The following is an 18,906-nucleotide window of genomic DNA, read 5'->3' as shown; positions in this document are numbered from 1 at the left end:
AATAATAGAGTTCGTTTGACATTATTGATGGTTCTAATCATCCGTTCGGCTTTCCCATTTTGAGATGAAGTGTGTGGGCAAGAAAATCTAAAAACCAATCCATTGTCAAGGCAAAATTTTTTGAAGGGGTCATTGTCAAATTCGCGACCATGGTCACTTTGAAAGCATTTAACAGGACGTTCAAATTGTGTTTGCACATATTGTCGAAAATGTAAGAATGATTGGAAGGCTTGAGATTTATAAGCAAGAGGGATAGCCCAAACATAATGTGTGAAATCATCAAGTAGAACCAAATAATATTTATGACCATTAATACTCCGAATTGGAGAGGTCCACAAATCAGCATGAATAATGTCAAAAGCAGAAACAGTATTATTATTTGAATCATAAAACGGAAGTCTAACATGTTTTCCTATTTGACAAGAATTTCAAAATGAGGGGTCGTGCTCCTTATTACAAGAAATAAAATTATTGCTCCTAAGAAACTGTAAAGATGAAGGCCCGGGATGTCCTAGACGATCATGCCACGGGTTGACTGCAGTGAGAGATGTGGCTAGACATGTGCTTGGAATATGGGTTGTGACTGAATAGAGGTCCCCGACACTATTGCATCTCGTTATTACCCTCCCCGTACGAAGATCCTTCACAGAAAAACCATTAGGGTCAAATTCAATAGACACCGAATTATCAGAAGTAAATTTACGCACAGAAATTAAATTTTTGATAATTTGTGGTGCAAGTAGAACATTATTAAGCCTAAGGTTATTATTTGGAAGGGAAGTATGACCATAACCAGTAATTGGAATGCGATGCCCATTGCCGACTAAAATATGATTATTAGTGCTTAAATTAAAAAGGGGAAGAAGAGTATCTGGATTGTTTGTCATGTGAGACGTTGCACCCGAATCCATGTACCATCCATTTTCCGGAGTTGATAGACTCATTGATGAATACGCACTGCCTAGCTCGGTTGGATTCATCGGTGGGCCATAAGAGGTAGGCCCCATAGAGTAGGCCTGCTGAGGTGGCCTACTAAGAATTGGCCTTGGCTGAAATTGTCCTGTTGTTGGAAACGGGGCAGGAGGCACGGCCCAAGATTGTTGTTGCTGCCAAGCCTGCTGAGAAGTGGGCCACTGCTGCTGTTGGGCCCATTGGGGCTGCCCAATAGGATTGGGTTGAGAATATTGCCATTGTTGAGGTTGTTGTTGCGTGTTCTGTTGCTGTTGCGGGTTGGGTGAAGCTCCACGACCCCCTTCCTAACCACGGCCTTTACCACGGCCCTTGGCGCCGCCGCGACCCTTCCCGGAGGTTCCGCCGCCCTTGCCGACGGTGGATTGCTGCGGCTGCTGCTGCACAAGATCGGCCTGTTGTCCCGGTTGCTGTTGGGCAACGAAAGAAGAAGCTGGTGGAGCAGAGTCGGAATTCCGACGAGTTTCCTCCAATAAAAGCCGAGACCTGGCTGTGTTGAACGACGGTAGAGGTTCGGATTGTGCTATCATCGTGGCCACTGTATCGAAATCATTTTTGTTCAATCCCGCAACCAAACGAAGAACCAATTTTTTATCAGAAACAGGTTGATCGACGTTGGCTAATTGATCAGCGATGCTTTTCAATTGTTGACAGTTTGCAGTAACATTGGCGAAGTTATCAAGATGAAGAGTATTAAATTGATTCTCGAGGTATACCGCCCTTGTACTCTTGTTATCTTGAAAAATATCCTTAATACGATCCCAAATTTGTTGAGCAGTAGCTTTCCTAGACAACACAGTGTTGAGAAGATCAACGGAAATCGTTCCATAAATCCAGTGTTTAACTATCGCATCCAAACGAGTCCAAAAGGCATCGGAGATGTCAGTGGGTTTGGGAGTTTTTGGATCAATGTGGTCAAGAACGTTGTATGCACAAGCATGGTTCTCAAATAATTCAACCCAAGTGAAATAATGGACGTTAGTGTAGTCTAGTGTAATCGGGATCGCAGTTTTGATATTATTGACCGCGAGGGCCGGGTGAAATTCATTCACTGGTGTTTTTGGCGGTGGAGGAGGGGGGGGGGGGTTTCGCCATCTTGAGACATAGTTTCAAGCTATTATCAAGGATCAGTGAAGAAGAATGGGCGGCAGTAAGGTGTAGCGGAAGCAAGAAGGGAAAAAAAAAAAGAATAAAACCTAGGATCGTAACCTAAAGCTGTGATACCATGTTAGATTTCAGGAAAACTCCTCAAATTGAAGTGTGTACCATTGATCACTTTATATAATGTTACAAGGCGATTCCTAATCACGTTAGAAATCTAATAAGATAATTATACAAAATATATACAAATATATCCGACAAATATTATCTAGAAAATAATATCTATCACTTTATTTTATCTATTAGGATCTATGTTACGATTTTCCGACTTTACCAATCTAATAATGTTGGCTTTCACAACCCTCATTCTATTGCAAGTTACAAACTTACAACTATATCTTTAAGACTCTAAAATTGAATCGATCGAAGCAGAGTAAATACAATCGTGTATACATGTCCAAGTTATAACTTGTAGCCATAACTAGAAAGCAGTGTTATTATATGAAGCGTGTGTGTCTGACAAGACTTTACAACTAGTTTAGCGTAACAAAGAAGAGAAAACAGACAAATATAAGAAAGAAATAGCATGCCATGCTACGTTTGTCATTCTCCCTTTGGACTTTAGAATTAATTATACGAGGATTAATTAATTATGTGTACTTAAAAGTTAATTTTGTTCTAATTAATTATTATGAATGTCTTATTGATATCTTCGACCAATTATAATTCGAATCTGAATGAAAAGCCTTTTCAACATGATTACGCTACTTTAGTTTCACTTTTGCAACTTGGCAAGTTACTACAATTATTTAAAGAAATTATTGGTGCCCCTTATTATCAACTGTTTTCAATAAATTTGCTCACCATTAAGATGTTAGTGCATTATTTCATTTATATCTTTATTATTGTCATATTAATAATATAAGTTAATTTAGGTGTATATCTTCGTACAATAATAATATCAAGTTTACAAAGTTAGGGCATGTTCTCATTAACTGAACTCAGCTGAACTGAACTGAATTGAACTCAGCTAAATTGAACTGAACTGAACTCAGCTGAACTGAACTGAAATGAATATTTTATAAGAGAAGGAAATTAGGAGCTGAACTGAACTGAACTGAATTGAGCTGAACTGAACTGAATTTCAACGTAAGAGAACAGGCCCTTATATGTGGCTAATTAACCACATGGTGTGACCACTTCACAATAAGGCAATTAATTAAGCATAAGGGGGTTACGGTGATGAGCAAATGAGGTTACCTTAACGTAAATAAGAATATTTATGTTGTACTCCATATAATATTCTGAAATGAATTTTCCCATTTTACTTGATTATACTATGGATTAGTTCACTGACAAATACTCTTCCACTAGCACTTGACTTTCAGTATCCCATGCTTGATGGATAGAATAATATTGAGTTCATTTTGAAAAGTTATTGACCTTTTGTGATTTTATATTTAGAATAAGTGACTAAATAAAGCTTGAGTGTTAATTTACTAACTCTAATTAACATTTGATTGTCAGCTTGATGGAAAAGGGAGCCGAGGGGTGGGTAGGTGGTGCACCGTAGTGGTGAGCATTTGAGCAATATTGAATTCAAAGCTAAACTAGTTTGATCGATTCCCTATAACTAGATAAAAATGAAATCGATGCCTACAAAGATGAACTAGATTTAGCTTTTGAATTAAATACAAGATTCAATCCAAAAATCGGACACCCTAGCCAACTGAATTGGAAACCAAAACTTGAATTAATTCCATCGAGTTCCTAATCGGATTTGTCAAAAATGGTATCTGACTTGGATTCGATGCTCATAATTAGTTCCATACCAAATTATATACTTTGCTCACTTTAAAATTTATTGGTATGGTTTGGTTTTTAAAAATTTTATTGGGAATCCCTTTCTGATAAGGCCTTGAGCAAGACTCATTTCATTACCATTCAAACTTTATATAGTTCTTACAAGTGTCATACATTAGGAATTCTCCTCGTAAGGAGGGCTTTCTAATGTTTAATTTTTCTTACCTTTATAATATAAAAAATAAAAATAAAAAATCCATTTGACTAATTGGCTAGCTTCCATTATGAAAACAAACTTTCTTTTCAATATCCTATACATGCCTATATATATTTTAACTAAAATCCATATATAGTAGTACGTATATACAACCAAATAATAACTGAAATAATAATGTGAATAATAACATATGATTAATATGAATGAATAATGAGCATGTGGAATTGCCTCAGCACAGAAGAACAAACCAAAGCACAAAATAATGTTAGTAATAAATCATGAAGAACCCTGCATGTGAGGGAAAATAGCATGATATACATTACAAATTACAACGATAGATTCATGTGATCACATCTTTCAATTAATTATAAAGTGAAATTTAATTGTAACAACTCATGAAAGATAGAGACGAATTTCCATCATTGACAAGTTTCGTTCATTGGGCCCCACCCATGACCCGACCCTTTTTTAAACATTACCTTATTAGTGAGCAGTCTAACCAATTTCTACTTCCATTATCCCTTCTATGATTGTGATGTTTTTGGAAGCATGTTTTGCACCTTAATTAAGTATTATTGCCTTCGTCTCTTAAAGTTTGCAACACAGTATACCCGGCGAGAATTAATTCCATATTGAAAAAGGGCTGGATGAGATTAGAACACGTGACCTCTGTGTCACGTTGGTTCCAATACCATGTTAGAGGATTATCTCAACCAAAAGCTTAAGTCGATGGTTGAGACCCAAGAATATGTTATACTTCGTATACTCTATCATTAATACGTAAACTTTGTTTTAATCTATGGTGTAAGAAAAAAGGAACGAGAACAAATACAGTGTAGGACTAGTATTAACCTTCAATAGTTTGGTGTGTTAATCCAAAAAAAAAAAAAAAAAGAAAACGTTATTTCATTGAATAATGATTATACAGTATCTTATGCAATGAATAAAAACGGAGTTATATGAGAGTCACCCCACAAAAGTTGACTAAACTGTGCCTAGGTTTTCTTTCATTAGCTTGTACTGAGGTCAAATGGTTATCTCTTGGAAAATCAATATTGTCCTGCTTATATGATCCAAACAACATTATTTGTGGGTTCGACAGATAGTAAGAGCCAGATGGTGAAACCATTGTCCAAACTCCAAACCAATTATTGTATAAAATACAAACGAAATAACCCTTTATATTTCACATTTTATGATATATAACCCGATAATAAAAAGACGCATTCTGCTTAAATTTTGCCGAGTGTATGCCTAGTGGTAACGCGATTTTGTGTGACATAAACAATAAAACAAATGGGGATTACTAATAATAGAGAACATTTAAAAATATTGATTTACAAAAGGTAGAAAAAAAAACATTAAAGAATGCTCTCGTTGAGAGTCGAACTCAAGACCTCCCGCTTACTAAACGGGTGCTCTAACCAACTGAGCTACGAGAGCTTGTTTGTAAAGAATCAATCTTAAATTATATAATTCAATTTCCAATGTAGAAAAACGAAGCGGCTAGAATTGGGTCACAAAGCCCGACCCAGCCCGAACTAAAACAACCTGAAGTCAAATCAAACAGATGACGTTACATATAGTGAATTGGGAACATGATAAAAGGATAACTGTGTTTTTCAATGAATTTGGGTTAAATAGTCGGTCCAGCTTGCTGATATTTTTCATGTTATTAATTTTTTTTAACAAAATACTACTCTTTCTATGCATGATTCAGGAGCCCATGGTTAATAGTCGGATTGATTGTGTATTTTCATTAATAATGTAATTTGCATTAACAATGTTACAGTTAAATTCGAATAAGTCTCGTTGAGTATGTAATTTGAATTAGTAATGTAACAGTCAAATTTGGACGAAGGTGCTTTTCATATACTTACATTTTGATGATTTGCTTATTTTAACATTGTTGGTGAAGGTTCATGATTCACCCGTCAGTAATTTTTCGTAGGGTGAAACCATTGTGTCGTGGATGATACGTAGTACGAGAATATTAATGGGAGTTTGTGTAGAGGGACTTAAACTTTGGGTTGTTTGGGTTGGTCGGATAAGGAACAGAAGAAGCATTTATTTTGGGCTTTTCTTCCAGTTCAATTGCTTATTAGACATTTTCACAGTTTACAACTTAATTAAAGTCCCAACACAATTTCACCACCGCCAACAAACAATTCACCAATCGTAAGTGCAGGGCACTTATTGAAAGAGAAGGTTGGCAAGTTACGGTTGATCACTGCTATCGCGAAGCTAATCGTGTAGCTGATTGGTTGGCCAATTTTGGAGTTAGCTTGATGGAGAAGCTTGTGATTTTATTAGCGGATTTAGGGGGTGTTGCTTGGCCGAGAAAAGTTCTTAGCTATGGTGAAGAGCTGCCTGCTGCTGAGCCTTAGTCGTTTGTGTTGATGTTTTAGTTTTTTGTTTGTAGTTTTCGTTGGTTTATGTGCTTTATTTTGTTTCGTGTTTCTTCTTAGGGGCTTTGCCCCTCTCCTTCAGCAAAAAAAAAAAAAAAAAAAAAAAAAAAAAAATATTGTAAAAAAAAAACAATTAACCAATCAAACGCCCAATTTTCCACCAAAATAGAATCCTTTACTAAATTGATCAACAATAAACGCCCAATTTCACACAAACACCAACCAACGTCTTGGGGTAAACCCAGATTTTATTGTTTTTGGAGGCCAGAAGATTATAGCAAGTGGGCTAAGAAAGGGTGAACGGGGCAGAGGGGAGGGGGGGGGGGGGGGGAGATGGGGCAACCGAATCGTGCATTTATGTTATACTTTAGGCTTGGTGTGTTGCTACGATTGCTGTGCTAGCTATTGCTTTAGTTTCAGAAGTTCTAATTACGGCAGTCCTTCTGTTCATCTCCCTTTTTTTCCACTCACTGTTTTATGTACCATGGAAAATATAGAATTAAGTTTGTTTCTTCAGTTGGTTAGGCATACCAACAATGAACACTGCAGGCTGGGAGAGTCTTGTCTTACAGCAATACTGTATATTAATGCCATGCCTCAACTTTTGTATTTTCGCTCCTCACTCAAATCAGGTTCTTAATAACACATTCAAAATATCAAACTCAGAGCTGAGCAAATACCTCCTTTCATATAATAAATTTAGCTTGACTGGAAACATAACTACTCTGATGGTTACCTTTAAAATGAAAGCATAAATATATGATCAGCGTCACCTGTAAGTTAATGGATGGATAGACCTTACAAAAAAGAATCGCTTAATCAGTCAAAAAAATACGTACTACAGCTTGTACCAATACCGCTATCTGCCAAGTGATGAATCCTCACTCTAGCGTAAGTAGCTTCCCTCAGCAAAACTAAAAATATTGGACCAAAATTATGTTGATGATGATGCATCAGATAGATACCAAACAACTTGGTAAGTTCTAACCAGTAGTTTTCTTGCTTCGGAAAGTCTCCTTGAGTGACGCGAATTTCTTCTTGCATTGATTCATAGTTTTCCCAGGGACAGCAGTTGCAACCCGCTCCCAACGCTGAGGTGTTTCCTTGGGAAATGTTTTCAAGGCTTGAACAAGTGCTCTCTCTTGAACAGAAGACCACACATCTGGGTCAGATGATCCCGAAGAAGCAGCTGGGCCATCTGTCGATGATGGTGCATTTGGAGTATCTGTAGGAGTTGTTGAACTACTAGCATCAGCCCCAGGAGCAGACCCACTATCAGTCCCATTCACAATTGGAACACCTTGGACTTCTTCTCTAGTACTAAGTGGTGATGAAATAGTTGCTGCTGGTTTCCTTTTCTCAAGGAACGAATCAAATGCCTTGGAAGAGTCTGGCTTCTGGAGAAGAACTGATTTTGTAGCCTTCAGAATCTCATCCACTGATCTTCCAGTACCAATATACTCAGAAATAACTTCCCATCTCCTTGATGTCCCTTTAGGGAATTTTTGCATACCTTTTCTCAAGAGATCTATTTCTTCCTTAGCCCAAGGCTTCTCCTTTTCTTTTTCTTTCTCTTTCTCTTTCTCTTTCTTTTCATGGCTATTTGATGAAGTCATGCTTCCATTAGCTTCCACTGCAGCATTTTGTTTTGGTTTTGGATTTGGACTAGAACTGGGACTCTTCTCATCGTCAACTTGACCACTAAGTGAGTTTTTAATAAATCTAACCTGTTCCTCTTTTTCCTTCCCCTCTATCTTATCACACAGGCCCCTGAGACGCAACATGTCAAGTGACATACAGAGAGTTTCTACATCATCCCCAGAAATGTCAAATACACGATCAGATGCAACTTCAGCAGCAAGTGACCGAAGACGGGTCCGTTCTTTGCGCAAGAGTTTCTTTTCCTTTTCTTTTGCTTTTTTATTAAGCAAAGCAGCTTCAGCAGCTTTTTTATCTTCCTCCTCTTTCTTACGCCTCTCCTCTTCAGCAATTCGTGCAGCTTCTTCCTCTTCTAACTTCTTGGCTAAGAACTTGGCTTCCTTCTTCCGTTTTTTCTCAGCTTTCTCAAATTCTTTCCTCTTGGCTATCCTGGGATCCCTTTTATAGGCATTGTCAACAAGAGAGCGTACCCGAGTATATTCTTCTTTCCTGGCTTTCTCACTTAGCTTTGCATTTTGTCTTTCCATCCATCTTTTATGATCCCGAGATTCTGCTTGCTCAAGGTCAAATTCATCTGCATGTGGAAATTCTCTCCAGCTTTTAAAGGAATACCAAAAATTGTAGAATTTATCAACCTCGTCAAATGAAGAATTTTCATCTCCCAATGAAGGGGCAGGCTGGTGAACAGACCACCGGCTATTCCTCATAAAAGCTGGACCAAAAACTTTAAAGAAATTTTCAGGTGCACAATCTGTGGGGATTTCATCATCAAACTCATCAGTTGAGTCGTACATTCTTCTTTTTTGAGGATCTATTAACAACTCATAAGCTTCTTGAATGGCCTTAAAATGGTTTTCAATTTCATCCTTCTTTGCTAGCTTTGAAGCTTCAGTTTCTTCTTGCAGAAGGAGTGCAGCTTGTTTGTCAGGATGATATTTCAAAGCAACATCCCGATAACTCTTTCTTATCTGCTCCTCAGTTGCAAGGTATCTCAAATGTGCCAACCCCAACAACGCATAATGGTCTTGTTGTTGTTTACCATCACCTCCAGATTTCTTCTTACTCTTACCACTGTATGACTCAAAAGAAGGAGTAAAAGTTTGCTCTTTATCGTTTGATGCACTCTGATCATCATCCTTGTCTGAAACTTCTTCACAATGGCCAGAAAGTCTAAGAGCAACAGCGTGAAAAGAATGGCCAGCGGGTTCATATTTTGACACCTTTAACGGGAGACAATTTGAAGAAACAAAGAGTGGCTTCCCATCTTCAAGCTCTTGTGAGTAGGATATAAGTCGAACATTACTCACTTGCTGGGCCATCATTTCTTAATAATGGCCCCAATATCAACAAAGAACAACGGAATCAACCAAGGAAAAGGAGGTCCAAAGACTACTCAGCTAGCAAAACCACCAAACTTGAAACTGCAATTATTCATGAAGAGAGATTTTAAATTTCTGATAGCCAAAAATTTCTAGGAAAAGACTCCAAATAATGTTTTAGCTAAAGATTACAAAGTATACAAGAAAGTCGCATTGATTAACTCAGGGTTCCAAAGAGCAAGGGCACTTTCCAGTTAGCACAATCTGGAAAAATTCATTTATCTTTCCTAGCCAAGGTACAAATCTTAGCTGCACACAAATGCATAAGACTCAATCTCCTCCTTGATACAATAATCAGATAATATCACTAAAATCAATCAAGTATAAAATAGGAACAGAAAGGCAGATAAAAAGAAATACTATGTTACTATCAGCCAACCAAAAAAAAAAGTCCAGAAGAAAGGGTAGCAGTAACACAAAGTAACAGGTTACAAAGCATAGGGGGTAACAGGAAGAAAACTGTGGCAAAGATGGCAACATTGAATAATGAAGAGGGGTTTCAGAGAGCACAAAGTCAGAAAAAAATATATTCCAATTTTCTATCTCAAGCTATGTTACACTGACACGGGTACGTGTCTAAGTGTCCGACTCGGCTATTTTGTTAAAAAAATCTATGATTTTGAACTAAAATGAAGTGTCCACGTGTCATACCCATGTCCGAGTGTCGAGGGTCCGACACGGGTACTTGAGATAAAATGAAGAGTCCGAGTAACACAGATCTCAAGATGTTACAAGTAAGATTCCAAAGCACTAATTGATGCACAATCTTCAATCACAGAGCATCATACAATTTCAATACTTGTAAAAATCCATATTAACTACACAATGTTAGTATTGTAAGTGATTTTTTTTTTCTAAACACATTATTCATTTTTCTTTTGACCACCGAGTTCAGCACTGAACATAATTATTTTCAATGGAAGAAAAATAGGAATTATCAACCAGAAAAAAAAAATATTGTTATGCTGTATGTTTTTTAAGGTAGTTTCACAGAATACTTGAAGAGCCGCTTTATGAATCATGCAAAAAACAAGGCAGGGACAAGACTTGGATTATCCATTGAACATAATATTTGAGTACAATGCTTTTTCTCAATGAGATAACCTTATACCGCACAAATCGACGCTAATGCAGTAAAAGTCTAATTGAAGTTATTGGAATTACAGAATCAGAAAAAATGTTAGAAACAATCAAACTACTTTCTTATGTAAAATCCCTTTTGGAGTTTAAAGATATGAACACAAGCACACAACCATCAGTGCTGCAAATGCACTTGGATTCCCATTTAAAACATTAAGTTTATAGTTAACACATAAGGAACTCCTTGAAAGCCAACTAAACCATGAATATATATTGGGATCCAATGAGAAGATTCTTAAAATGAGGATTGATATGCAACATTTTCACTGAATATGCAAACGAACATATTTTGATTCTGAAGCCGGTAAATACGAGAAAACCTTGGGCTCTCGGGAAGGTAAAACGCTATGATACACAGTGGGAAGCTAAAACCCAGTGATACAACTAAGCATCTAATACAACAACAACTAAGCATCTAATACACAACTAAGCCTTATTTCCAAAATGATTTGTTATCAAACATTATATACTACTAGTTTCTAGTATATTATTAGTAATATTTAGTAAATAATAATAGGAAAAAAAAAACATGCATATAGAGTAACCTTTTTGCCACGTAAGTGTACATAAATAATCCCATGTTTTATGATTTTAAATACAAGCTCACCAAGATTCGTGGAAGAATGATTTATATCAGGGGATAATAGATAATGCCCAACTAACCAGGTTACTTGAAAGGAAAAAAAAATGCAATATCAACAAATGCGCGTCAATGATTTGTCCTCCAAAGATTCTCACTCTACTTTCATCTGGAATCATGAAAGTGGGATAAGAAGGTAATTAGGTGGATCTGGATCAGATTATTGGCTATCACATTTCCTGATACTTATTTAGTTAATTTTCTCAATTACTCATTCATTCCTCATGGCAGTACTGTCGTAGAATCACACATTATGATCATCAGAGAGACAGAGAGAATGACTATGAATATCATTGTGGCAACTTGTTAGTAATTTTATCCCTTCATTGTGGTGCAGTACAACCTAAAAGACATTGGCTTGCTGACAATTCATTGCCATCTTTACTTCTTACCTTTCCCAAGCTCTCCTTACAGTTTAAAGGTGAAAATGACAAGAAGGACGTTTACGCCTAAGAGCCAAAACCAAAACACTATACATGTGAGACCACAATAAAATTCTAGTTGAAATGTTTCTTGCTTCAAATTTTAAAAAGTAAGCTGCCCTGTTATTTAGAATGTGTTTCATAGTTTGGTACATTTATGACAAATTCTTATAGCAATTAGCAAAACACATGTTTCTCTACATAACATTAGAAAAGTCACCCGCAGACACTCATTTTAAAGGTTGATATCGTTTAACCTGGTACAAGGTTCACTTAAAGAACAAAATCCTTAATTATCACAATATGTAATTTACCACACCAAGTATTTTTAACATCTTCAATTTTTCAGAAATGTCGATAATCAACCTGATTACAATCACCAGCAACAATTACCACCGTGCAAAACAAAACACAATATCCACACATCAAATCTAATGCTGTCACCCAACAAATCTCACTTCGAAGATTTAACCGCCATACATTATATAGAAACAGAACAAACACAACCAATTACAAAAATCAAATCGGATATCGAATAACCGCCCCACGCCGAAGCCAAAAATCAAGTAACTCTTTATGCAACTTACAAATCTTAACAAAACACAGCGCAATAAAACATCTAGTATATAAATATATATTTATCTCGAAGAACTACAATTCTTCCCATATTTTCGCGTATGTCGGCAACTATGGTAAGAATATGCAAATCAAAATCAATTTACAAACAAATTGACTGGATGAGTTCATGAAAAACCCTAATCCGCCCAAAAAACACCAGATTTTAGCCCAATTAAACAACAAACTACCAAAATATCTCCGAAATCAACCTTAAAGTAATCAAAACATAAAAATTGAACTTAAATCATTAACAAAAACCAAAAAATAAATCGTTCATAGCATAAAAGATAATAACAAAAACAAACGAACAAAAAAATTGAGAAAAAAATACCTTGATTGAAAGCAGAGAGATCGCAGCAGAAGTGGAGAGAGAAGGAAGAGAAAGCAGGCAAAGAAGGAAGCGTAAAAGCTAAGAAGTTGAAGCTTTGGTGAAGAAGAAGTATGAAGCTGCGATTGGTTGCGAGAGTTTGTGAGAGGAGAAAGAGGCGTTTTCTCCTTACTGGTTTGTGAGGTCTGCTAGGGTTTTGTTTAAGTAGCAGTGTTCCTTTGCTCATGTGTTTAGAGGTTTACTAACGAGTTGCCTTGAACTTCTTCTATCACAACTTTGCGTAGGCGTGTCAAATTTTTGTGCTTCGCCGTTATTTTTTAGTTGCAACGTTTACTCTTTGTTTTTAGGTTTAACCGTTTAAGGCTACATCATGTGACTGCCTGACCGGTTATAAAATAAAGTAAATCTTGTAACACTGATTTAGTAACTCCTGTAACACTAATAACCCCATCCACAACCACATATAAGAATTTCTGTATATCTTATGCTTAAAAAAAAAAAAAAAACATTTCATATATACAAGTATTACAAAATATATGCAAGGCGTTAATAAAACGTGTTTGTATTAATATTTTTTATTTATTTATTAATTTTTTTTATTTTTTATTATGAGGGGAAATATGGTTATGATTGTGCATCATTGATAATCTAAAAAGAGTTTGTCTTGTGTTCATTGAGTATCAAATTTCTATACATTGTAATTTGGATTTGGCATAAAGAGCTCGACCCAAATATGAATTGGATTTAGGATCTGTTCACATTTACTAAATTGAACTAAACTGAATTGATTGAAGTTTTATTGAACTGAACTGAATAGAGCTGAAATGAATATTTTATGAAAGAAGGAAATTAGGAGCTGAACTGAACTGATTGGAGTTGAACTGATCGAAGTGAACTGAATTGAACAAAACTGAAATTAGGCTGAAATAAACAGGCCCTTATTATAAGATAATCAAAGATAATCGAAAATCATTTAACTTGAAACTAGCCCAACCTTGCACCGAACAATCGATAAGTCTCACGAAATAAAATGAGGTTGGTAAGATTTGAAGAGAGTTTGATAATTTAGGGCCTGTTCTCATTGATTGAACTCAGCTGAACTGAACTAAATTGAACTGAACTCAGCTGAACTGAACTGAACTCAGCTGAATTGAACTGAATTCAGCTGAATTGAACTGAAATGAATATTTTATAAGAGAAGGAAATTAAGAGCTGAGCTGAACTGAGCTGAATTGAATTCCAACGTAAGAGAACAGGGCCTTAGTCTCTTAAAATGAGGCATGAAGAGAAAGGAGAAAGGGTGGCTGCTAGAGTTTCACATAGAAAGTTACTACTCTATTTGATTTATTTATTTGTACTATTAGCTTTTAGTTGAGATCTAGAATCCTTAACATCTTCCCATATAGCGTGGAGCGGTGGGAGTTCTAAAATCCAAGGATATTGCAAATCATCCATTTGGACAAACAATTGAGCAAGTGACCCTGGCAACAACCATTGCCTAATATAACCCCCGCTCCTTTCCCGAACTACCAAAACAAGTAACCAAACATGACCAATTTTTTTGAATTAAAACAGAGAAGTGTTTGTGTTTCACATTTGTTTGCAAAAAGGTCCCAAAACACAAATATTTAAAACTGCAGGCTTTTAAAGCAAATAAAGAAGAGAGACAGCAACATGCCAACACTAGTCCCTGAATTTATGTTTTTCTCTAGATTATACTTCGTATTTTTCTGCAACAGTAATAATTTTTCGTGTCATTATATACAGCAAAAAAAAAAAATGAAGCTAAAAAAACTAAAATACATGTAGAAGTGAGACAAAATTGCACCAAAGGTTCGTGTTAATACAGAGAAATTCCTACATACTAACATAGTATATATTGGAGGATGAATATATGCAACCAAAGACAAGTTCAGCTGTGCCAAAGCTTCATCGATGAGAGAGCAATGTATCTGCTCTCTCTCTCCTATGCGCATGGCTAGACAGTTTAGTATCGTTGATTTTTTCTATACCTTTCTCTTTCATCTTGATGTTCATGGCATCAACCAACAATTTCGTCCTGGGCTCTAACACCATTCCCTTCGATGTCATTTCTTCGACATTATACAAGGCATCTTCTATTCTTCCTTGGTCATACCTCCCATGGATCATAACTGTGTAAGATCGCTGATCAGGTCCCATGCCGTCTCTCAACATTTCAGCCCAAGTTGATTGAACATTTTCTTCACAATTCCAATTCATATACAACTTCAGCAGCAAATTATACAAGTCTCCTGTCATCTCGCATCCATTTGATTTCATTTTTTTAAGCAAAGTTTGAACTTCCTCTGGTCTTTTTGCAGATGTCAACAAGTGACAATAAGTCCTAGAATTTGGGGAACAATTTCCACCCTTCTGCTCCATTTCATCCAATAATTGCAATACTGCCTCCGCCCTCTGAATCTTACACAAGTGCTTAATAAGGCAGTTGTAAGTCACCACATCAGGCTCACAGTCTTTCTCATTCATCTCCCTCAATATTTTGATAGCTTCAGGAATTCTCTTCTTAAAACACAGCCCGTCAATGATACTGTTGCAAATTACCACATCTGGAGTGCAACCCTTCTCCCACATAGCACGTAACAACTTCACTGCCGTACTAATTTTCCCTGACTTGCATAGTGCATTTATAAAAATCCCATATGTAATTTTGTCAGGTTTACATCTAGAGCGGATAATCTCATTCCAAAATCTCTTTGTTTCACGTAGACTGCCTAGCACACACCAACCATTAAGGATAATATTCCAAGTCTTAGTATCATATTGAAATTCACATTTCTTTGAATGGAACAAAAATTCAGCAGCCTCAACATGTTTGTACCGACACAAAGACATCAAAAGTGTTTGGAAAGCAATTAAATCATTCGGAAGGCCATAATGCCTCCTCTTATCGAAAAATTCAATTGCATCATCAATCCTATGAGCAGCAGCATACCTATGAACCATAATCCCATACGATCTCTCATTCATGGTTCCTCTCTTCGACATTTCGTCAAACACTTGACTGAGTTCCTGAAACCGCTTGGCCTTCCCCAATATCCCAAGGAGTTCATTGTAAACCCTAGATCCTGGCAAATACCCACTTGGATTATTAGACACCCATTTGAAGAACAAAAATGCCAATTTCCAATCTGAATGAAATCGTCTAAGCACATCAAGCACCAAATCCTCACTTAAAGTCAGTCCACAATCATCAAGAGCTTGAACAAGCTCTTCATTTGAATTATATGAGAGTTCTTTAAGCAAATTTTGAATCTTGAGAGCAGTCATATCAAAGTTCATTGGTAGCTCTTCAGAATTCTTATGAAGTTCATGAAGATCTACTCTTTGATTGCATAAAACTGAGTCTTCTTCAAGGTGAAAAGCACGAAACTTAGCCAGGTTGGAGGGAAAACATGGAGGGCAAATGTGAAGAGAATTGAGGAACTGATAATTGGGTACTGCCCCTAGCTTACATTTGAGATCTTGTTGAATAACTCTGCAAATTGTAAGTAAATAACCAAGTTGACGATGCATGGTAGTCTCCTTTGAATCCCAACAAGGCTAACTGAAGTTCCAAAACAGCAGTGCTAATATCGTCTTATTCACTCAAAGTAAAAAAAGTTTCCCCAAGATGATCTGAAAGCAGGGTGAGACAGATTCATTATTACCTTCATCAGCCCAAAACTTTTCCAGTAGTGAGAGATAAGCAGTGAAGACAAACATACTTGTCTGATTCCTCTAGAGACAGTACATATATCTGGCAGAATTAAAGCAAATTTTATACGTTAAAGAAGTACTTACTAGCACTTAATCAACCTACTTAACCCATGACATTCTCCGTTTGAAAACAGATAAAAGCAAAATTACAGAACTAATTAAATTTGCTGCCATTTTCAATCTAATCTTCAAGAATGCAAATATTTTAGAAAAAATAATAGTAAGAGTGCTTCATAGAGCTTCATTTATGATTAGGAGCTCTTCCATGTTTATTACAATATGCCTAAGAACCAAAACCAAACCACTATCCTTGTGAGACCAAAATAAAATTCTAACAGACATGTTTCCAACTTCAAATTTTAGAAAGTAAGCTGCCTTGTTAGTTCAGAAGTACTTTCACAATTTGCCACATTCAAGACAAATTCTTACAGGAAAACACATTTTTACGATATACAACATAGAGAAAGATAACCCGCAGACACTCAGCTTATACAGTAGCTCGAAATTGTGTAGCCTGTTACAAGAGTAACGAGACTACAAATATCTATGTTTACAAGATTTGCTAAAGGGACAAAACCTTCATTTTCCCAATCCGCAATTTACCACACTAAGTCTTGGTACTCGTGTATACTTCGTATCATATATCAGAGGAGTCTAAACATCTTCAATTACCCATGTCAATGATAAACCTGATCTACAATTACCCACGCACAAAATTTCTAGCACATCATACCTAATGTCGCCAACTTGCCTAAACCACAACTCTTGTTTCAAAAATATTGATACAGAACATATTCAACCAACTATGAGAGTGAGGGAAGCTCAAGTTGTTAGAGTTCCCCTCCCCGTTTCAGGTAATCTTGAATCGATTCTCATCACTCGTCTTTGTGGCTCTTTTAACACCAAAAAAACATATTCAACCAACTACAGAAATTTAAACTAATGTGGAGCAACCACCACATGCCGAAGCCCAAAATCGAGCAATCTTCTAATACAATTTCCAAATTTTAACAAAACATAAAGCGCAACATATTACAGATATCACATTCACCTTGAAGAACTAGCATTTATCCAATGTTTCATCCACTATACACCTCAAATGCACCTAATATCGCTCAAGGTCATCAGATAAAGTGAAAGGATGCACAACAATATCAAATTACAAGCAAATTAGCTATGAAGAGTAAATGAAAAACCCTAATTCGCAGAAAATCAGTAGATATTAAGGTTTTAGCCCAAATTAACCCAGTTATTGAACAAATATTATCTGAAAACAAGCTTATTAAACTCATGAGATTAAAAATGGCATCAAAAAATTATGCAAATTAAATGAAATTAACGAAAAATTAACGTGTACTGTATATTGTTTAGAGAATCAGTTTTTGTCGGACTTTCTAAAGCACACAAATTAACCAAAAAATTGACAAAAAAAATACCTTGATAAAGCAGAGAGAACGCAGCCTGAGATGAGAGAGACGGAAATGAGTGTAGGTGAAGAGCGAGGCGTATTCCGCGTATAGTGAGTCTCACCAAGTATTTTCGACTTAACTTTGCTAGCCAAGAGGTGGCAAATATTGATTCAACCGACCTGATTTAATACAAAAAAAATTGAAAAAACCCCAATTTTGATTTCGACTCAAATAGACACAGTAATTAGTGTAACTTGTTTTTAAAATAGACCTGACTTAACTCGGACTTGTCATAACCAACCCAATTACTTGGTTTGATTCCTCACCCAACTAGGTTAACGTGGATTATGTGATATGACAGTAATCCATGATCTAAGGGCCTGTTCTTATTGACTAAAATGAGCTGAACTGAACTAAATTGAACTGAATAATTTATGAGAGAAGTAAATTAGGAGCTGAACTAAACTGAACTGAATAAATTAGAGCTGAACTGAAAATAATCGTATGAGAACAAGCCTTATGAGTCTCGACCTAAATTGTAATCCCCCGTATTTTTAAATATGTTATAAATGAAATTTAATTTATTTATAATATTTATTTGTATTTTTCCGTAATTTATTTTCAAAAGATTCAAATTATTAATTTGGGTCGAAGATTATTTTGGTACCAATTATTTTATGAACCTTCATTCTACAATTTATGTTAATACAACTAAAGCCTAGTCCATTTCATTCATTTGACCCATTAACCTTATGAGACCCAATATTCTACTTACCCTATAGTATTCTCTCCTATAAATACCCCATTAATCCCCAAAATTTGTCCACACAAGAAGCCAAAGAGGTAAACTTACTCTCCCTTTTCTTTTCCCTTCTTTTCTTTTTCCTCATTTCCTTATTTCTTTTCTTGATGTTGTACGTGGGAGTACAAACCACAAGTGCAGCCACCTCCTAGCCGCCACGTCATCACGCCGGCGCTCACCTGCCGAAGTCCGACGACCTCCTTCCGCCGGCGATGCTGCCGCCGCTGCTAGTTATGCGTGACTTTCTCTTCACCTTTTTCCTTCCTTGATTAA

The 18,906-nt window shown here is 36.3% G+C and overlaps 2 protein-coding genes, 1 non-coding gene and 1 pseudogene across 4 annotated transcripts; all 4 read right to left on the bottom strand.

Moving 5' to 3' along the window:
• Positions 1–1,256: 1,256 nt before the first annotated feature.
• On the bottom strand, positions 1,257–2,549 carry LOC145613634 (uncharacterized). Its single transcript, XM_081668727.1, has 2 exons — positions 2,524–2,549; positions 1,257–2,064 (listed from the first exon to the last, which is right to left on the bottom strand). The coding sequence occupies exons 1-2, from the start codon at positions 2,547–2,549 to the stop codon at positions 1,257–1,259; spliced, it is 834 nt and encodes a 277-aa protein (XP_081524853.1).
• Positions 2,550–5,459: 2,910 nt separating this feature from the next.
• On the bottom strand, positions 5,460–5,533 carry TRNAT-AGU (transfer RNA threonine (anticodon AGU)). Its single transcript has one exon. It is a non-coding gene; the product is annotated as a tRNA-Thr (tRNA).
• A 1,697-nt stretch (positions 5,534–7,230) lies between these two features.
• LOC145614127 (uncharacterized) lies at positions 7,231–12,895 on the bottom strand. The gene is made up of 2 exons (XM_081669128.1): positions 12,688–12,895; positions 7,231–9,578 (listed from the first exon to the last, which is right to left on the bottom strand). The coding sequence occupies exon 2, from the start codon at positions 9,477–9,479 to the stop codon at positions 7,482–7,484; it is 1,998 nt and encodes a 665-aa protein (XP_081525254.1). The 5' UTR covers positions 9,480–9,578; positions 12,688–12,895; the 3' UTR covers positions 7,231–7,481.
• A 1,473-nt stretch (positions 12,896–14,368) lies between these two features.
• On the bottom strand, positions 14,369–17,978 carry LOC145614678 (putative pentatricopeptide repeat-containing protein At3g15200 pseudogene; annotated as a pseudogene). The gene is made up of 2 exons (XR_014107137.1): positions 17,859–17,978; positions 14,369–16,462 (listed from the first exon to the last, which is right to left on the bottom strand). The product of XR_014107137.1 is annotated as a putative pentatricopeptide repeat-containing protein At3g15200 pseudogene (transcript).
• Positions 17,979–18,906: the final 928 nt, after the last annotated feature.

The sequence above is a fragment of the Chenopodium album genome, chromosome 25 (genome assembly GCF_948465745.1).
Source record: "Chenopodium album chromosome 25, dcCheAlbu1.1, whole genome shotgun sequence".
Lineage (NCBI taxonomy): Eukaryota > Viridiplantae > Streptophyta > Magnoliopsida > Caryophyllales > Amaranthaceae > Chenopodium > Chenopodium album.
The sequence above is the reverse complement of the archived record's forward strand: the minus strand, read 5'-3'. Positions and strand labels throughout refer to the sequence as shown.